The following is a 21,782-nucleotide window of genomic DNA, read 5'->3' as shown; positions in this document are numbered from 1 at the left end:
TTTAATCATCCCAACGAGCCTACATGGCAGATAATATCATTGTTCCATTTTACAGATGAGAAAACTGAGGCACAGAGGTTAGGTAGCTTACTAGAGGGCATAAAGCTTGTAAGTAGTGGGTACAGGAGCAGCTCCCAGCACGGCTGCACAACATTTGTAGAACCTCTCCTGTGATCTGCTCACATAAACAAGTGTTAGAAGTCAAAGAGATAGGCCAGGTGGCAGTGCCCTGACTACATATACAGCCTCTTTACACAGAAAGCACACAGGTTCAGCAAAGAGTCATTGGGGAAATGGTAAAAACAAGGACCAAGAAATGGATATCCACATAAGCTATGCTCTCTTGTGTATCTTTTTCCCCAGGTGAGTTTTCTCTGAATCATATTTTAAGTGTTTTACCTTGGAAGATGTTTCAAATGTACCTGCTATATCATTAGCAAGGAGAGGAAGAGAGAGCCATTAATATTTTTCAAGAGAAATAATTTATAACTTGGCCAGCATGATGGAGTTAGAACAAGGCATAAGCTATTAAATAATATATTTGAAGGCAGCCATGCTGTGTTTTTTCTCTTGTTGGAGGTTAGGGTATGGTTTTTTAAAAATTTCTGCTTCCTGAAATGGGTTCATCACCCTCTGGTGCCTTTTGTACTTCCATGCTTTTTAACCTCATTCCTTACAGTAGAAAACACACTCCATTTGTGGGATTATTTCCCCTAAGAGCATTTTAAGGGTTTTCCTATTTCAAAATATACTTGTAATACATAGCAACCATTTGTTATGTGCTGCTGTTCCTGCACTAAAAGAATTTGCTGAGTATCTTTGAACATGCTGATCACCTGTGGATAACCTAAGCTTACCAAGGTGATTTCAAGCTATAAAGATTTGACCATCCAGCCTGTCCCACCATAATTCAGATGCTTACTGAATCTGGGTCCTGCCTTGTCACCATGGTTGACATCTGCTCCATGAGCTCCTGGCCAGTTGAGTTCAAAAACATTTATTTGCCAGGCACTGGGGCTTCAGAGGCTGTGCAAGCCACAGTGCTCAGGGTCAGCAGCTCAGTGTAGTGGCCCCTTCCCTCTGCTCCAGCTTTACAAGGACGAAGGGGCCTTCGACAGCGCAGGCCTCCACCAGGTAGCTGTGAGCCTGAGAGGAGAGGCGTCCCCAGCAGTGGACACTCTGGGCTCATCATTCCGGGCAGTCTGGTGGTGGTGCTCACTGGTTGATGAAAGCACTGTCAAGAGTGGGCAAGTCAGATGCTGATTTCTCTGGCTCTCTGGGATTTCACTCAGAGAACCTTATTGCCTTTCACTGTGGATCACCAGACAGTAATTTATGCATTGCCTTTCTCCAAATGATAACAAGACAGAAATACCTTTCACTGTCAGACATATAAATAAAACTGCTACCTCCTTAGGATTAGCATTGAGGTCATCAAGAAAATGCCACATACCATTTTGCCACACCTAGAGACCTGTGTCCCAGTGAACTGTTGGAAAACCTCACTAAGGAAGTAATCATCGACTTACCCATTTTAAGCATCATGTATCTATTCTGTATTGCCGGAAGGACCCAAGAGTAGGCCCAGGACTTGACCTTCATGTTGCTCCAACACAGATGAGGCTCACTAGATGACTTTCCCAAAGGCCAACAGGAAAATAAACTCTTGGAGGAGCCATGCTTTTAAACAAGGTCTTGCTAAGCAACGTGGACTTTGGAGTCCATGAAGAAGACACCTCTTTGTGGAGCCCTCACAGCCGCCTTCAGGCAGAGGCTACCCCTTGAGGGCATACCCCCCAGCATCCCTCTATTTCTCAAAGACCTTAGACAGGAGCACTCCCAGGGAGCGCCGAGTTCCCTCCCCTTCCCAAGGCCTTCTGAGCTCCATTTCCCTCCAAGGACCAGTCTACCACCCAGTGACACCCATCAGGAATGCCTGCCCCCTTTCCAGAGAACCCGCACCACGCAAGACAGACAAGAACCACGTCATTCCCCTACAAGCCGTCCTCCCTAAGTGGGTGCACTCATGGGGGACCTGGGGTCTTGTCGTCCCAGAAGGTGTCGTGGGCAGTGGGAACCAAAACTGAAAAGGCATAAAACAACAGCGAGAGTCGGAGTATTGCAGGGAATCTGGTAAGGCTGTGAAATTGGTGCATATGGCAGAATTGCAAAAGGGGAGGCTGGATGAGACAGGAAGAGCCCTGAGTGTCCAACCAAAGTTGCGATTGTGCAGCATTCCCAGAAAACAAAATCATGCACATAAATCCAGCAGCTTCATGAAATCTATGGACTATCAGAAAACCAGACCTTGCCCTTCCAGGTCATAAATATATGTGAACAAAAGTGCTGTGACACCAAGAATTAGCAAATACCACTGATATTCGTGGGTGTGGCATATTTTCACTTTCGTAGTGATTAAATTATCAATATTGGTAGGTTAGAAAAATGACTTACCTCAATTGGTATGTTTTTAAAGGAGTGTCTTTATGTTTTCCAAACTTGAAACAAAGTGCTTAAAAACATTGTAAATATACAAAACCACAAGAGAATAACAGTTATCAAACGTGTTTCCTCTGTTCAACGGGCCATTTCTCCTAAAAATCGGTGCCAATTCTAATTTTTTGCTTCACTCCTTTGTAGCATTCACACAGGTAAAAGGAAATCCTCGTCTTTTAGTTTATTTTTACAATACAGCCGCTGGCTTACTGCTGAGACTCTTGCAGTCCTGCTTGGTTGGAAAGCCTTTTTTCTACTTTGAAAACACAGCTCCAAGCTGCCCACTCATCTCCACGTCCCCGGCCGCCATCTTCGTGCACGCCAGCCCCTCAGTAGGGCTCCTGCAGTTACGGTTTTACTGGTCTCCACACTTCCAGTCTTGCCCCCGTCCAATCTCGTCTTCCCTCAGCATTGAAGTAACCCATAAGAAATATCAGTCAGCTCATGGCCTCCCCTGCTTAAAAGGCTGCCATAATTTTCCTCTGAATTTCAAATATAATTCACTCATTCCCAGATTTGTGAAGCCTGGGTGACCTGGCCCTGTGCCTCCTTCAGTCTCAGTTGGCCCCTCTCTTCCTCACTCCTTTCTGTCTTTCTGGATGTGCCCTGCCCCTCCTGCCCTGGCCTTGCCCTCTGCCTGGAACACTGCATCCCGCCCCAAGGTGCCCCCCAAGCCTCCATGTAAGTATGTCATGTGAACCACAGCTCCAACCTTCTACTCCCTCGTAGCCTGATTGCCACAGGGCCAAGAATGCATTGAAGCAACAAAGGGAAAAGAGATAAATAGGACCTCCTCAACAATCAGTACTTTTGTGTCTCAAAGAACTTTGTCAAGAAAGTGAAAAGGCAGCCTACTTAATGGGAGAAAGTATTTGGAAGCCACATATCCAATAAGGGTTTAATACCTAGAAGATACAAAGAATCTTCATTGCACTCACAATAAGGTGCTACCATCACCTCTATCCATTTCCAGACACTTACTATCAACCTTGTCAACAGTTCTGCACACATTGAGCATCAGCTCCCCATCCTCTACCTCATGCTATCTCCTGGTAACCTATGCTCTACCTTTTAACTCCATGAGTTTGCTCATTATCATTGATTCATATTAGTAAGACCATGCACTATCTGTCCTTTTGTATCTGGCTTATTTCACTCAACATAATGTCCTTAAGGTTCATCTATGTTGTTGCACACATCAGGACTTCATTCCTTCTTAGAGCTGAATAATATTCTATCATATGAGTACACGACATTTTGTTTGTCCTTTCTCAGTTGATGGACACTTGGTTTGTTTCCATTTTTTAGAAATTGAAATAATTGCCTCTATGCCCCTATGAATAATGCCTCTATGAACATCAGTGTGCAAATACATGTTCACATCCCTGCTTTCAGCTCTTCTGAGTAGATACTTAGTAACAGGATTACCAGATCATCTGGAAATTCTGTGCTTAGCTTCTTGAGGAACTACCAAACTGTCTTCCACAGTGTCTGCACCCTTCTACATTCCCACCAGCCGTGAATAAGTGTCACTATTTCTCCTATTTCAACATTTGTAGTTTTCTGGGTTTTTTAAAAAATAGTGGCCATTCTAGTAGGTGTGGAATATCTCATTGTGGTTTTGATTTGCCCTTCCTAGTAGCCAGTGATGTTGGGCATCTTTACAGATGCATTTTAGCCATTTGTACATCCTCTTTGGAAAAGTGTCTGTTCAAGTCTTTTGCCCATTTTTAAATTAGAGTGTTTGTCCTTTCACTGTTGAGTTGTAGGGTTTCTTTATGGGTGTGATTGTCGTTGAAAAGGGAAGTTTAGGGTCATGTATGTCACTGGAAGGAACGCTAGAGGATGACACATGGGACTCCATAACATAGGGAACCCTGTTGTGGATGACGAATGTGGTTAATAGTACAATTATAAGAATGTTTTTCCATGAAAAAGAACAAATGTGCATCACTATTACATGGTGTTAATAAGAGGGTGGTATATGGAAAAAATACAATTAATGCAACCAATGGACTACAGTTAACAGTAATATTGTCATATTTTTCATCAGTTGTAACAAAGGCACCACACCAATGTTAAATGTCAATGGTACGGGAGAAAAGAGGTATGGGACTTTTCTTTTTAAAGCAATGAAAATGTTCTAAAATTGATTATGGTGATGAATGCACAACTCTATGATTATCCTGAGAGTCTTTGATTATATACTTTGGATGGATTGTATGGTGTACAAATAAAACTTTTAAAAAGAATGTATTTGATTAAGTTTTTACTGTTTTATGGTGTCTCTCTTCTCACTAGCCCAGGGCCTTCCAAAGGGCAGGAACATATGTGTTTATTCACCATTAGATATCCACATAGTGGTCACCCAGGAAATATTAGTTGAATGAAGAAATAGGATGAGTCTTGAACTAATGTTTCTTGTCAATATATATGGGATTGACTGTTATGGGAGATACAGAGCCCAAGCTAGGGCCAAAGCAAAGTGTATTTTCATGTCCATAGGTTTTATTATGGTTTCAAATTAGTAGAGGTCCTTTATTTAACAACTAAACCAAACCAGGATATGTGCAAACACAGTCTTCTAGGAATTTCTGCCTTTCTAGTTACCCTGAGATTTTACTACTTGCATTTTCAGGGTTGGATATGGGCAGAAGTAAAAGGGAAAAGAAGGGATCTCTAACTACAACATATGGTAAGAACAAAAAGAAATTGCTCATTGTAGATCCCCCAGGGCCCACTGGATGGAACGTGGGAGAGTATGGGCTATGATGTGGACCATTGACCATGAGGTGCAGCGATGCCCAGAGATGTATTTACCAAATGCAATGGATGTGTCATGATGATGGGAGAGAGTGTTGCTGTGGGGGGAGAGGGGGGTGGGGGCGGTGGGGTTGAATGAGACTTCATACTTTTTTAACGTAATATTTTTAAAAAAATGAATAAAATAAAAAATAAAATAAATTTTAAAAAAAGAAATTGCTAACCATATCAATATCTGGTCTAATAACTTTATTAATATTTAAATTATTTTAGATACTAATATCTTAGAATAATATATGTTTCTCCATCAGCCTTCTCTTTGTTTAACTTCAACTAAAGATTAGTTTGCTAGGGTGGCTGGTGAGTGAAGAGCCACTTAGCTCTCTCTTTACCAGCTGTACGATCTGGTACAACTACCTACCTACTCAGTGACTCGGTTTCCTCATCTGTAAAATGGAAATGATTGTAATACTACTAATGCATAGAGCTGTTATAGAGATTGAATGATTGGTCATGTAAAGCAACCACATGGTAAGGACTCAGCAAATGTTACCCACTCTTTTTGTTATATGCTAGCCGATCTACCCCACACCAACTAAATGCTATTTTCAAAATATTTACCAGGTAAAAACTGAGTTATATACACATATTATATCTATTATTTAAACTGAGCCTCTTATCCTGTCATTATGGAATCCTGCTTTCAGTCATATCTGAAGACCTGTCATGACCTGCTGAATTCAAGGAGGCAGCAGTCCTTATGACTCTCCTTCACAGAAAGCCAAACCTCACTCTAGTAAGAACCACCCATTTCCATCCATCAGAGAACAATCAGTAAAATTCCATAATTAACAAATGTGGAAATGATGCAGACCCCAACAATGAACGGATTTTTTGAATAAAGGTTTCTATAGTGGAGAGGCAAAATGTGCTGTGCCTAATATCAAGAAAGATGTCAAACATGGCTTAATTTGCTCTGAAAAAAAACAAAAATATCAGATATCAATAGACATTGTCATAACAAGCAAGTGTTTGTCCTGGGGAGCCTTAGAGATGGGCTGATATCTAGATGTGACCTCCTTTTCTCAGGGATTGGCCTGTGATTTATTGACAAAGAGATGATCTAGAACCCATATATTTTCTGCCTCTGCCATCAGAAAAATAATGTTGATCCAAATGAAGAATCTGCAGGCCTAAAAACTGGATTGGAATATTCTTTCCCCAGAAATAATGTACAAAACTATAGCGTGTTTAAAGTATATTTATTTAAAGGTGTTTGCTACTCTGAAACCTGTCAGTGTATTTGCAGGTAGCTGAACTAAGTGTTTATCTTTAAAAAACAAAATCTAAAAAATTGTTGCTGTGACCCTCACTTGCTGCCAAAAGCCTAATAAGCTTAGGCCTTCTCCTTGGGTCTTTAATTTTCTTTTTAAAATTGAAATTGAGCTTTGAAGATAGTTTAAGTAGGGGCCCTTTTTTCTTTTTTAGCCTTGAGTCCTTCTTAATCTCTCTCGTTTTTAGATTTCTTATGGTATTAGTTATCTGTGCCACAAATTACCTCAAAGTTTAGCAGCTCAGAACAAGTTTATTATCTCACAGCTTCTGGTCAGGATTCCAGCTGTGGTTGGGTTTGGCTCAGGATCTCTCCCAGAGTTTTAACCAAGATGGAAATCGCATCTGCAGTCATCCAAAGGCTTGCCCAGGGCTGGCGAGCCTGCTTTGAGGCAGGAAGTTTCAGTTCTTCCCTGGTTGTTGGCAGCACCTCTTCATGGGACTGCTCAGCACAAGACAACCTGTTTCCCCAGAGCAAATAATACAAGAAGGACGAAGCAAAATGGAAGTGCAGTGCCTTTCACGACGTAGTATTAGAAGTGGCATACCATTGCTTCTGTCCTATTCTTTTGGATCCACAGACAAACCCAGGTGTAGAGGGGGATGAGACCAGACAAGACTCTGAATCCCGGGGTGGGGGCCATCTTGGAGGCTGGCCAAGGTCATGGTGATACATAGGATATACCCATATACTTGTGGAGGAATTGTATACACTTTCATAGCACTGATAATAAAACGCACTTTCTTTTTTAAAAAAAATAGAATGGCTTGAGAAGAAAATTGTTTAATGTTTTTCTACTGCCAGATTATTAATTTCCTTTCTTTAATGTATTAATATCAGAGTCTGAGGAAGTTTTGATAAGTGGTATAGCATTTCTGGTGGACCATTTAAACAATTACAAAGCTTAATCAAAATGTCTGTTGAATCAATGAGTGTTAAAGATTAACAGCACATTCCAGAGTATAGCTCATTTTAGAAGAGCAAAATTGCTTTGGATCCTGACAGCAACCTAAAAAAAAAAGATAGAAGAAGGTAAGAAAGGGCTATCAATTAATTTTATTCCAAGTTGTTTCTTAAAGACTTTTTGGGTATGTTTTAGACATCTTGAATGTTCTATCAAGTGTATACTTATATTAAAAGTCAAATGGAGGGAAACTGACTTGGCCCAGTGGTTAGGGCATCCGTCTACCACATGGGGGGTCCGCGGTTCAAACCCCAGACCTCCTTGACCTGTGTGGAGGACCCAAGTGCTGATGCGCGCAAGGAGTGCCCTGCCACGCAGGGGTGTCCCCCGCGCAAGGAGTGCACCCGTAAGGAGAGCCGCCCAGCGCGAAAGAAAGTGCAGCCTGCCCAGGAATGGTGCCGCCCACACTTCCCGTGCAGCTGATGACAACAGAAGCGGACAAAGAAACAAGCCGCAGCAAATAGACACAGAGAACAGACAACCGGCGGCGGGGGGGCGGGGGGGGAGAGGGATTAAATAAATAAAAATAAATCTTTAAAAAAAAAAAGTCAAATGGAGAAATTGATGTGGGAGGAGTGGGGCATGTGGAGTGGTGTATGTGGGAACCTCTTATATTTTTTAATGTAACATTTTGTGTGATCTATGGATCTTTAAAAAAAAAGAATACTAGAAGAAAAAAAATAAATTTAACTGAAAAATCTAAAAAAAAAAAGAGTCAAATGGAATCCAGTGTTGTAGGAGAAAATCAAGAATATAGATTGAACATTGAGAAAATGTGCCTGAACTGTAATATCTAAGATAAGCTGTGTTTTTATCTGCAAATTCATGTTGCCATAAATCAGAATATTCTAGTTCCTTATCAGTTAGCTCTGTAGAGCTGTGTTTTGGTAACATTTCCCATCAGTGATATTATAATACACAGTCTATTTTAATTTTAGGTCTGGAAGTGATCTTGGAATTCTTTAGGTCTGGAAGTGATCTTGGGATTCCTTTTTTTTTTTTTTTTTTTAAAGATTTATTTTTATTTATTTAATTCCCCTCCCTCCCCCAGTTGTCTGTTTTCTGTGTCTTTTTGCTGCGTCTTGTTTCTTTGTCCGCTTCTGTTGTCGTCAGCGGCACGGGAAGTATGGGCGGCGCCATTCCTGGGCAGGCTGCTCTTTCTTTTCACGCTGGGCGGCTTTCCTCACGGGCGCACTCCTTGCGCGTGGGGCTCCCCTACGCGGGGGACACCCCTGCGTGGCGCGGCACTCCTTGCGCACATCAGCACTGCGCATGGGCCAGCTCCACGCGGGTCAAGGAGGCCCGGGGCTTGAACCGCGGGCCTCCCATGTGGTAGACGGACGCCCTAACCACTGGGCCAAAGTCCGTTTCCCTGGAATTCCTTGATATCAAAAGTGTTCCTCACTTTTGAAGAGTTGGGAACTGCTGTATGGTTCTGCCTTCCCAGGTTCTCTCTTTCATCTTTTAAAAGCCAATTAAAATCTAGAACCTTATGATACCACAGAGTGGTATTGAATCATTAATGATTATTCATTGCCTATTACCCCAGGAAAAAGCCAATACTCATTGATACAATTGTTACAAAGACTTAAATTGTTCCAAAGACTTAGAAGAATAGAAATCAAAGAAGGGCACCCGGCAGGCTGGGTCCTTTTGAGGTCTTTCCTGCTGCCACCACATACTGACCAGTTAATGGAACTTCTCTTTGGGTATTTAACTTTCTTCTTAAAAATAAAATTGAGATAATGAGAAAATGGTCAAGTTAAAAGTAGAAGTCACAACAAATATACCACACACACATAAACTTCACTGCCTATGTTTGGTTACTCTGCCACCTGCTACAAGCTTATTTGGGCTTAGAATCATTACATTACAACATTTAATTCTAAAGCAAATCATTTCTTTCATTCTTTCCATTTGCCTTGTGAAATTAGAATACACTGTACAGAGCTGGTTTTAGGCAAGGATTAACCCAAGCATCAAGCTAATTCCTTTCTCTGACATTAGTCCCAGCTAATTTACACATGAATTAAGAGACTTTCGCCAAAATTGGACCAGCCTTCAGTGACTTCATTTTATTTCCATCGTTTGGTTTGCTACTATATTTTCCCAAGTCCATTGACTAGAAAATGCATACTTATAGTAGGATAAGTTCTTCATAAACTCTGAATACGTATTACTCGGTACTTTTTGATCTTTCCAATATTTTAAATTAATATTTTGATTTTTACATTACCATTGATTTTTTTCATTTATTTTAATTCCAAGATCATTCTTGTTTTCTTCTATATGAAAATGTCTTACTTTCATTTTGTCCTTTTTAATTTTTTGATAATTTCTAATTCTTTATCTTTTCTCTGTGGAAGATTTCTATAAATTAATTCTCTAGGATACTATTTTTCATGAAGCACAGCTATTGAACATATCAGTTTATGATTTCTTTCCCTGATTCCTTTTCTAATTATTGCTTTATTATACTTTAATTAAGGCCAACCCCAACTCTAACCTGAAGAACTTTGACCTTTCAGAGGAATCTATTTTAAATGTTTATCATCACATAAAATAATGTTTTTCAATTATCTATTGATGCATAACAAATTACCCCAACATTAAGTGGCTTTAAAAAGTCATTGTTTTGGGAAGTGGACGTGGCTCTACTGGTAGAGCATCTGCCTACCATATGGGAGGGACCAAGTTTTGAGACCCACGTCCTCTTAACTGGTGTGGTGAGCTGGCCCATGCGCAGAGCTACTGTGTGCAAAGAGTGTTGTGCCATGCAGGGGCACCCCCGCTTGGGGCTGCCCCACACACAAGGAGTGCGCCCCATGTGAAGAAAGCGCAGCCCACCCAGGATTGGCACCACACACACGGAGAGCTGACACAGCAAGATGACGCAACAAAAAAGAGACACAGTTTCCCAGTGCCACTGAGGGTGCAAGAGGACACAGAAGAACACACAGTGAATGGACACAGAGAGCAGACAACAGAGGGGGGTGCAGCAGAAAATAAATAAAAATAGATCCTTAAAAAAAAAAAAGTCATTGCTTTTCCCTCACAAAAAAATGTGGGGATTGATTGGGCTCAGCTGGATGGTTCTTCTGCTGGGCTCACTTGGGGTCGCTCAGCAGCTGCACCCAATGGCAGATGAGACTAGAATGCTCACCACGACTTCGCTCTAGCCCTTGGCTGGAAGGCAGGGACACTGGGATAGCTGAGCCTCTCCCTCGCGAGCTGCATCTCCATGGGATCTCTCCAGCAGGTTGCCTAACTCTTTAATTGGTGGCTCAGGACTTCCAAAAGGACACACCTGGAAGCTACCAGACCTTCTTAAGGCTCAGTCCAAAGTCACTTCTGCCACATTCTGTTGGTTGAAGTGGGTCACAGGTTTGGTTCCGGTTCAGAGTGGGGGGACCCACAAACATGTGAACCCGGAAGGCAGGGATGGTTGGGGACCATCTCTGGGCACTAGCCACCACAGGGTTATGCTTTCCTTTCTTCCACTAAGGAAATTCCTCTCTCCTCCTTTTTCAGTTCCCTGTGCCTTTGGTGGTCTGCCTAAACCTACAAATATCACTTTCTTATCCATAAACATGAAGAATGTCCTACAATGGAATGCACCAGAAGGCCTAAAAGAAGTTGACGTCATTTATATTGTGCAGTATTTCATGTAAGTTGGTTCTTTTCCTCTTGGCTGATCTATGAACACAAGAGTCAGACTTCTGTTCCTTGTGCAAAGATAAACCATCTATGGTATTAAGTGTCCGAACAAAAGAAAAATTTAGATATTTCATGTTAAATTTTCTTGTCATGTTTTGTTTGATTAAATCAGAAAAAGTTTCTTCACAGAGACAGAAGCATTTGGCCCTCAAAGGGAACTTATTTGAATGGAGAAAAGAGGTTGAACAAATGTTATGCTGAGGGAGAGCAAACAAGGAAATCCACCTGTTTTGGAATTTCAGGCATTCTTAGACTTAGCAAAACTGATGCAGAATTCTTTGCAGCTAGCTGTTCCTATTAAAGACCACAGTAAATGGACCTTTTTACTTTTCACCTCTCCCTCAAAACACGTTGCAAGCAAGAAGGAATGCAAAACAATGCCTACCTTCAAAGAAACCAAGGAAACTACCACAACCTCAAGTCACAAACTCTACAGCATACATGCCATGTACTCCAAATTCCATGGAATTTGCAGGAAAACAACTGCAGGGCTGAAAGCAAACCAACAGCTTCTCCAGCAGCAGAAGAAAATGATTTCATAAGAAGTAAGTGTCACATCCTAAGGGGCAGCCCCAACCACTGTTAGATTAGAGATCTAGCGATATGGAAATCTAAGGATTTCTGCCACCAGAAATTGAGGAGAAGGCCCCACGGAGCCTGCTTTGGTGTCACAGCACATCAGAGAAGGTGGAGCTGAAAGAGAAATCCAGCTCCAGTGGCATGGCCATGGTCGGGCCCCGTGGTGGTGTGGAGTGAGATGGTGAAGGACGAGGAAGTGGGGGAACTGACAGGAGGCCCAGAGAACCTGGAAGCCCCATCAGCCCGCTGCAGCCCTTAAGCCGTGGGAATCATAGATTTTGTGAGTGGCCTTTGGTAGAAATGGAAATGAAACCCATGGGGAGCCAATGCTCGTTACCTGGTCCACAGTTCTGTACCATTCACCTGCTCCTCCACAAACAGCTGGCTCCGAAGAGTAACAAGCCCAAGAAACCAGCACGGCATCTAATAATTACTGAAAGCGGGAAAGAGGGGTAAAGACCACAAGCAGACAGTACCTGAAAAAATTACCCATGGAAATAGAAAAATTCAGGCAGTAATTATCCATAGTGGTAGAGATCACCAACCACATGAAAACTCGCAAGGGAAAGCTCAGAGAGGAGAGTGTGGTCAAAGGAGAGATTCTAGGCAACGGGAAGAGCATATCCTTAAGAGAAAGTAGACAGAGCCTAGGAAGAAGATAGAGAATAAAGATATTCTCTGGAGACTAAAACCTATTATAAACTGCCAAAAATTAAATAAATATGGCTGAAAACACAACCAAGTGACAGGGTATGCATCCCCCAAAAATAGAAAGAAAAAAGACAAAGATAAAAAGCATTCAACCTCTAAATCTAAAATTCTAAATCTAAGTTTTATAGGTTAGGAGAAAAAGAAATGAGCTAGAAAAAGGTATTTTAAAATATAATGGAAGAAATTTTCCAGTCATGATAATAATAATAGGTTTCATTTGTCACGTGCTTACTGTGTGCTATATACTGCTTTCAATACTTTACATAGGTTATCTCATCGATTTCACAACAAGCCTATGAGATAATTAATATTATTATCTCCATTTACCTTGAGAGAGAGAAAATTTAAGCCATTACCCAAGATCACACAATTAGTAATAGTTGAGCCAATAATAAAGAATATCTAGATTTGCATATCATAAATGCATGCAGTGTCTAGGAAAATTTAATGCATTCAACAGCAAGGTATGTCCTGGTGAAGTGATTAAACTTTAAGAAAATGAACTAACCTTATGGCCACTCAAGTAGAAGAAAACCTAAAAGGGGAGTGGTGGTGGGAGACTCTTACCCAGCACTACTCACTAATGGAAGCCGGTTCACAGCAACTCCTGAGGGAAGAGCCAGTGTGAACTTGCTCTCTTATCAAGTTCAGCAGACAGGTATTGTCAAGCAGGTGGGAACTCAGGGGATATCAGCCCCTAAGGCCTTCTTGGGGCAGGGGGAGAGGGGTCACAAGCTAAGATGATATCCAGATGCTAGAGAGATGCTGATGAACCTAAATGAAGAATTTAGTAATGATAAAGTTGTGGCAAAAAGACTGGCAACATTCAGTTAATCCTTCTAAATGTAGAACAAAGAACAAACAGTGATGTCAAGTACAGTTATAGGGCCCGATGTAACGTGTCAAATGAAATCAGACATGGTGGGAAGCTACAAGTGTGCTGGATTTCAAAGCAGGAAGCCATTAGAAGTGACCTAAAAGGAAAATATGTCATTATTTTAATAATAAAACTTTTTGAACTTAAGCAATTCCTTTTGTTTCACTTCAGTTCCTTTTTTTCCATTAAATCAAATCAAGTTAAAGTTATTACTTTTATTAAAACCACATGTGGAGAGCAGAGGTAGCTCAAGTGGTTGAGCACCTGCTTCCCCCATACAAGGTCCTGGGTTTGATCTCTGGTACCTCCTAAAAACAAACAAACAAACAAAAAAAAAAAAACCAACTCACAGAGCTGATGCAGCTCAGTGGGTAGGCACCAGCTTCCCATATACGAGGTCCTAGGTTCAATCCCTGGCCCTGGGACCTAAAAAAAAAAATTTGGTATAATGTGGTAAAATTTCATTTTTGTCCACCTGTTCAGATATCTGCTCATCTTTCTGTTTCTGTACAAACATGACAAGTTGTCCAGAATCGTGTACACAAAATGTTTCGGGGTGGGAGATTTTGAGATGACTATTTCCTTCTCTTGATTTTACTTCTCTGATTGTTTTGACTGTTTGAATTAAAGACACGTGCCACATTTATAAAAAACAATAAAGTCATATTCATCTTTCGGGGAAAAGATTCTGTCCAGTAAACCCAGTAGAAGATTTCAGCTGCTATTCACCATGACCTGTTTTATCTAGAACTTCCTTCTCTAGGGGAGATTCTCAGGATATCAAGTTTTAGGAAAGAAGCCATCACTCTGCAGTGAGAAATAGCTCACGGGTATGCCTTAGCCTCCTTTTCCATTAGGTGGAGCAAAGAGCCTGCTCTCTCCCTGGTATATTTACGTAACCCAGGCAGGGATCAACAAGTCAGCACAGCCATCACGAGCGCAATTTCGATTGTGCAACTTTACAAGGAACACTTATAAAGAAAGCTGCCATGCAGGAGATTTCACGTGTCCGTGCAGGTGGAAGCTTGGGAGCTGGACGGCGCGAGGGAGATGTGGGCATGGCCCGGGTCCCAAGCCCAGGTGTGGAGTGAGACGGCCGGCAGCTCACGGTCCACAGCTCACACCCAGGCTACCAACCTGGAGGAACCTGGGGCAGACCGCATAGTGTATGTTCGTACTTTTCAGTTCCAGAGAAACAGTGTTGTTTCTACTAAAATTTAAATTATATCAACCAAATGAACTTCGTGTAGAAAATACAGGGTAGCACCAAGAGCCCAATCCAGTGCCAGGGAACATGGCTCAGCTCCCAGATGTGCTTTTCCTGGTCAAGTGAACTTGAGCGTTTCCCTTCATCTCACTGAGCCTTGGTTTGCTCATCTGTAAAGTGGGATGAAAATAACAGGGCCCCCCTCCTGGGTGGTTATGGAAAGTAAATGAGATAAGCATGCAAACCCTAAGCACTCTTTCAGCATAGAAGAGGCACTGGAGCGGTGCTTCCTGGTTCTCTAGAAAGCAGTTGGGAAGGGACCCTCGTGGCTTTGGGTTTGGAGAAGCTTTGTGGCGGGACTATTTGCCGAATGGTTCATGGCTGTCAGCTTGTCAGACTCACTAGGCATTCCGGGGAGTCCTGGGGAGCTGCCCTGCCCCTCACAGAGTGAGGAAGTTTAAGGAGACCCATTGGTGGGCCGGGAAACCAGTTTAGAGACGCGTCGCTAGAGTTTCTTCGAAGGAAAAGGCATGGAAGGGTCTAGAATGGAGTTTCGTGGAATGGAAAATAACCGAATGCTGTTTAGAGTGTATCATGTAAAGCTTGTCAAGCTTAAGTATTATCTTTTAGAACTTTTGTTTTAGTCTATTAGATCTCTGTCTGCTCTGTGAGCTGGGTCACAATGCTCACTCTATTTCTTTCTGTGGGTCACGGTCAAAAAAGTTTGAAAGCCCCTTGGCCATGGTGATTCCTGGTGTGGACGAGACATTGGTCAACAAGATCTGACTATGTCTCTGATGTCTTGTGGCAGATATGGTGCCTACAAACCAGGAGCCTGCTCTAGAAATCTGTCACCACCTTCTGAAAATAGACCTCCTTGTGCTTTGGTGACACTTGGTGAAGCTGGTGTGTCCTCCTTCTCAGGCCACGCCCTCCCTTGAATTTGCGGTACCAGTTTTTCCTCCTGACTCCTATTTCTAAACCTGCGGCAGGCCCAACCTTACGTTTTTATGACCCTGAGGTTTTAGCCTAGGCTTTGCTTTTGCTCTGTGGATAATTTCCTTCCTGCTGATGAATGTTTTTGCCTTTGACTCCAAAATCTCCGCCTCACCGCTGTCCTGAGCTCCAGCTGCCCACTGGGCATCAGCAACTGGACGTTTCTTACATTCCTCAAGCTCAACATGCCAGAAACAGAACTCTTTCCCTTCCTCCTTCGACCACCTCTCTCACTCCCAAGCCCTCTCTTCAGTCTTCCTTCTCTTGGGAAATGTTCCCAGGTCCTCCTCATTTGCCCCAGGCAGAAACAAGCATCGCCCTGACACCCTCCCTTCCCTCATCACCAGCATGCCCCAAGTCACCACGTCCTGTCTGACAATATCTCTTGCTTTGGTCCTGTCCACATTAGCTCCACTGCTACCATCCTTGTCCAAGCCACCTACACCTTCCACCTGGACCCCTTCAGGATTCTGCCAGCGGCTCCCCGGACTGCCACGCCCAACCCCTGGCCATTACAGTCTCCTCACTGCCACCAGCAAGCTCTCTAAACCAAGCTCAACTTGTCCCCCAACAAGGTGCTTGAACCCTTTCAGTGCAGCCCATTGCTCTTAGGATAAAGCACCAACCCTTACGTGGCCTTCACAGCCCACTATCATCCAGCTTCCGCCCATCTCTCCCGACTCTTCTTTGCTGCACTGAACCTCCATGACCCCACCAAAACTCTTTCTGTTTTCCCACGTGTCCTGGCCATCACCCAGGCTGTTTCTTCTTTCTGAAACACTGGATTGTCTTCCCGGATAATTCTCCTTAAGTGGAGATCAGGTGCTCCGCTTCCCTTAAATCTAGCGCCTCCCCAGCCCTACCCTTCTTCGCATTTTGCTGTAGTTGTTTGGTTTTCTGCCTTCTCTGTTTAACTGTGAGTTCCATGTCTGGGGTGTGTACCACTGTGTCTCTGGGGCCAAGGGAATAATGGGCACATAGTAGGTGCCCAATAAATGCTTATTGGATTCACTCTGCTTTGTCCAGTACCAGTTTTGTTCAGTACCTTATGTAGACGGGTTGTACCATTTCCGTGCGGTGAATTTTTTATTGGATTGGCTAGCCTCCTGTTGAGATGGTGCCCCGGCACAATAGTTTCTTCTCTTAAGTTGTTTTGAACAGAGGACAGTGTAGCATTGCACTTTAGAGTTCGAAGGGCCCACCACTCACTGGGAGCATGGCCCTGAGCAAGAGCTAACTCTTGCTTTTCATTTCCCCTCTTTGTGAGGTGAGGATAGCAGCACCTGCCTCCCCAGGCTTCTTGTGAGGATTCAGACTGAATCTAAACCACCAGGCACGGGGTAGTCACTTGACAGAGAAGAGCTGCGACTGCTGTTATGCAACTAAACTCAATTCCCATCCTGTGGGAAGGAATTACAATTACTTGGAAGAGTCTTTTGGCCTCAGAGGAGCCTAGGCTAAAAGCCATGGAGAAATTTCTCTAAACTGATTCCATTTCCCACCAAATTTCCAAAGAGGAAAGGTTTACATTGTCACAGGATAGTGGGATAATAATTAAGAACTTAAATATTAGCAAAAAAAATAAGGGCACCTAGTAACTTATATTCAGTTAAAGTTCTTCAAGTTCTCTATTGTAGAAACTAATATATTTAACTTCCAACCCTCTCTGTGTCATTGAAGCTCTCTACCTCAGTTTCTCCATTTGAAAAAGTGCTTAACAATATTCCCCCCCTACTTACTTGTTATGGGTGTTCTATTTTTAATAAAGGAAAGGATTAATAGATAACCTAATCAATATCATCATCATCACTATAATTATTGAAAATGCACATTTTAATGATATTCCATTTTTGCAAATTTCCCCAGAACTCGTGATGCCTAGTAGACTTTAAATTTTCACAAGAATGCCAAATGTGGCTAAAAGAAAATTTCAGATCATATATATACTAAAATAAAATTTTAATCTGAAAAAACCACACAGGACCATACAATACCAGCAGTAAGCCCTACTGTAAGCAATTGACTATAGTTAATAGAACAATTATAACAATCGTCTACCATTATCATGAATTGTAACAAATGTACCACACTAATGCAAGGTGTTAATAATAGGTGGGATATGCATATGCATATGTATTTTATGCATGATTTTTCTGTAAACTTATAACTTCTCTAATTAAAAAAAAAAAAATGCCAACATAATTTTTCTTCCAAGAAAGTGACTAACTTTTCTTAAAACAGTCACATAGGTTGATCTTAGTGTATTTCATGGACTAAAAATTTGTACAGACTAATTACTAGAAGAATTAATCACATATTATATAAAATTTTTACTGTAGTCCAAGAATAAAAACAAAATCAATACTTTCAAAATGTACTATCTGCATTCTAATTCACAGAAAAGAAAGGTAATTACAGAAACTCTGAGTCATGTTCCTGACAGCTAATGACAAAAAGTGCCAGCAGCAAAATCGGATTCTTTTTTATCTCAATGACAGGCGCTTTTGTTTTTCTGAAGACAAGGCCTTAAGCTCCATTCAGTTTTATATAATAGCTGGGTTTTTGTTTTTCAGGGTTTTTTTAATTGTAAAGCCTAGGGGACACCTCATCATTTATTCACCGTTTCCTTCTTAGCAGATATGGGCAAAAGAAATGGCTGAATAAATCCGAATGCAGAAATATCAGTCGGACCTCTTGTGATCTCTCTGCTGAAACCTCAGACTACGAGCACCAATACTATGCCAAAGTCAAGGCCATTTGGAAAACAAATTGTTCCAAGTGGGCAGAAACTGGGCGATTCTATCCTTTTTTAGAAAGTAAGTAATGCCATTGTCTGTTAACGCACCACAGCAGGTAGTTAACCTAAGTAATGTCATTGTCTGATAACAACAGGCAGCTCATCAGATAGTCCTGGTTCAGCACCCAGCCTTCCAGACAGCCTTGCCCAGAGGCAAGTGCTGGGCGGGCTGCATTCTAGCCCCCAGACCCAGGGTCCGAGCTCAGGTTCCGAGTTCGAATGGTGCTGTTGACTAAGGGAGTGCTAAGGTTTCATCCAGCTAAATGTCAAGAAGATCACATTCTGATTTTGTTTTACTCTTTCCCAGAGGCTGTGTAATTTGTAATTTGTGTAACTCATTGTTGTGAGTTTAGAAATCATTGATATGTGTCCACAAGACTGATGAAAGATGATCATGATGGCCAAACAAAGACTCTTCTGGTTATAAACAGGGTGTTGTGATGATGGAATTTCTAGTTGCCACTCAGTGTTAAGGCAACGTCTTCCTGGTATGTGCTTCTCCATTTTGCCATCCCCTGAACTGTGGCTGGTTCCGCCATGGAGGACCCACTCAGGGCTGCCACCAGGAGCCTTGCGAGCCTCCACAGGTCCTGGAGCCAGCCTTCCGCTGGGACCTTCCAGGTGAGAGGCTGGCAAATGATGGCCCTCAGGCCCAATCCAGCCCCACCCTTCCTATTTTTCTATAGCCCAAGAGCTAGAATGGTTTTTACCCTTTCACATGGTTTTTAAAAATCAAAAGAAGAATATTTTGAGATGTGAAAATTAAATGAAATTCAAATTTCAGCATCCATAAATAAAATTTGATTGGCACACAGCCACGCCCATTCATTTGCACGTTGTATGTGGCAGCTTTCTTGCTACAACCAGAGCTGCGTATTTATGACAGACATCATATGGCCTTCAAAGCCTGAAATACTTACTTTGTGGCCCTTTGTGGTAAAAGGTTGTTGACCTTTGTTCCAGAACATTCCAGTCACACCTCCAAAGGTCTTTAGCTGTGCTTCATTTCTTCATGTCTGACTTTTTATACATATAAAATCAAATTAATATTATTTATCACCAACCTCTCAAGTCCTAGGAGTGTCATGAATATTTCATTGTATTTGCCATCATTAAGTACTATTTATCCATCTGACTAGGAACTAAGTAAATACAATACTTGAATTTGCTGTTTCAACATTCCAAGTGCCAGCATGTATGAAATGATGGTTTCAAGCTTTGACATAATCTAGAACCCCCTTTGAGCATTCTGAGTCATCTCCTAAGAGGGGGAATTTGGGGGCTTTGATCCCAGTTGGATTACGGTATAGCTTTAGCTAAGATAATTTTTATATCATACATGAAGCTATCCTCTCCCCTCTCCCCCTTAAGCACAAATTGGCCCACCAGCGGTTGCTTTGACTACGGATGAGAAATCCATTACAGTTGTTCTAAAGGCACCAGAGAAGTGGAAGAGAAATCCAGAAGACAGTTCTGTTTCCATGCAACAAATATACTCCAATTTGAAGTATAACGTGTCTGTATACAATACCAAATCAAATAGAACGGTAAGCCTGAAATGGAATGGGGCATGTCATCTACCGCCACTTTTTGTGCAGCTAATGCTGCAATAAAAGGCCTTGAGGCTTTTCTTCTCTGCATGTGAATCTGGGAAGGGATGATAGTCAAAAAAGATGTCATGCAAGATACAGCTGGATCTGCTGTGTAGAAAATTTATAGAACTGCCTTCAGGTTGTCTTTATAGAATCTCTCTCGTGTGTGATGTTGCTGTAGAAGTGTAGAACCACTGCCAGGCTCATGTGGATGGAGAGCTTGTACTTGCAGAACATCTGTCCATCACTCTCCAAAAGGGATAATATTAACAAGGACAAAGGGTGAAGTTTCCTAAGAAACTCTGACATGATTATGTAGAATTGTCCCCCTCCAGCTCCTGACCATGCTCCACCAAGTTACAGGATAAGGGCACCTTAAAGTTGTTGCTGCAAAGAAAGCTTGCAGCTCGAGCAAATGGTTTAGTTGTGTCTTAGTCTTTAACTTCCTTCTTGACTGGTTCGTTTGGGCATGGCCCCAAAAATCTGAAGCTCTAAATACTCCTTGCAATTCCCTGTCCCAGTGGTCCCAGTGTGTGACCAACCACACGCTGGTGCTCAGCTGGCTGGAGCCGGACACCCTGTACTGCGTCCACGTGGAGGCCTTTGTCCCCGGACCTCCTCGTCCCGCTCGGCCTTCAGAGAGGCAGTGTGTCCACACTCTGAAAGGTAAGTGTAAATCTGATAAAACTAGATGGCGTAGGGCAGTTTAGACAAGGTGTTGACAAATCCATCTGTGTTATGGGTACAATTGTTCCTCCAGAAATGATAGGCTGAAGTCTTAGCCCCGGAACCTGTACATGTGACCTCATTTGGAATCTCTGTCCTCATACCTTTTCCTTTAAAATTAAGAGTTCGCTACCATTTGCCAAGTGAATGTAAAATGCCAAGCAAACAAAAGGCAAAACAAAGCAGGCTGAAGAAATCAGTTTGTATTTGGAATAAACACTCTGCTGACCAATAGCTTGATCTGTGGCCAAATGGTAGGCATGAAGTTCCAGTGGAAACCACCAAGGCAGTTGGCGGAGCTAAAGTGAAGATTAGATTGAGTTCTTCCCGGGGAGCAGATGCAGCTGACTTTTCTCACTCATATAGGAAAGGTAACGAAACAACCAGGTACCATTTCTGTCATAGCCCAGCTGTTGGGCCACCAAGACACGCTATGCAGGCCCACATTTCCCAAACCACTAAGTCCCTCTTTAGGGACTGCCCTTTCTGCATTTCTAGTTCTGTGCTCCTCAGCCCCCTCGCCCTGAAAATACAGGTCCAGTGTGTTAGATCTATTGTGGCAAACGCAAAGAGCCATCAGTGTCGCGGTCCTGGCTCTTTCTAGATTGAGCAAATACAGGCCAGGGACCAGGCTCTGTGTCAAGGGGACTGGACAGAGCTGCAGCCTAACCTGTGCTCAGACATCTGTGGCTTCCACTGTACTGTCCTACTCCACGTGCCACATGGAATCTGACCAGGGGTTGTCCAGGGAGAAGAGCCTGACTTGAGGCCTGTACCTAGACTCCCCAGTGGCTCTTGCCTACTGCTCTCCCTGTCCATGATGCTTCTGCATCCCATCTTTAGCCCTTTCACGACTTGCTGCTTTCTCTCAGGCCTAGACATCAAGAGCCTACAAAACATCAGCACAGGTGAGGGCGCTCCCTCAGCATTCCTGCTGATCTTATCAGCGGGTAAAGAATCCACTAGGACCTCATCACTCGTGTGAAAGCTTCTTGTTTTCCTGCAGCCAAGAGCACCACAGCTC

The 21,782-nt window shown here is 42.5% G+C and overlaps 1 protein-coding gene across 2 annotated transcripts in view; it reads left to right on the top strand.

The window, feature by feature from the left end:
• IL20RA (interleukin 20 receptor subunit alpha) overlaps positions 1–21,782 on the top strand; it is a 47,130-nt gene that overhangs the window by 20,883 nt on the left and 4,465 nt on the right. For both annotated transcript variants that reach the window (XM_004468547.3, XM_071218687.1), the window contains exons 2-5: positions 11,088–11,223; positions 18,281–18,459; positions 19,812–19,987; positions 20,554–20,698. In XM_004468547.3, coding sequence (XP_004468604.1) covers positions 11,088–11,223; positions 18,281–18,459; positions 19,812–19,987; positions 20,554–20,698 — 636 coding nt within the window. The remainder of the gene's footprint in view (positions 1–11,087; positions 11,224–18,280; positions 18,460–19,811; positions 19,988–20,553; positions 20,699–21,782) is intronic.

This window comes from Dasypus novemcinctus, chromosome 11 (genome assembly GCF_030445035.2).
Source record: "Dasypus novemcinctus isolate mDasNov1 chromosome 11, mDasNov1.1.hap2, whole genome shotgun sequence".
NCBI classification, from domain to species: Eukaryota; Metazoa; Chordata; class Mammalia; order Cingulata; family Dasypodidae; genus Dasypus; species Dasypus novemcinctus.
Note: the sequence above shows the minus strand (reverse complement) of the source record. Positions and strands in the feature narration are given on the sequence as shown.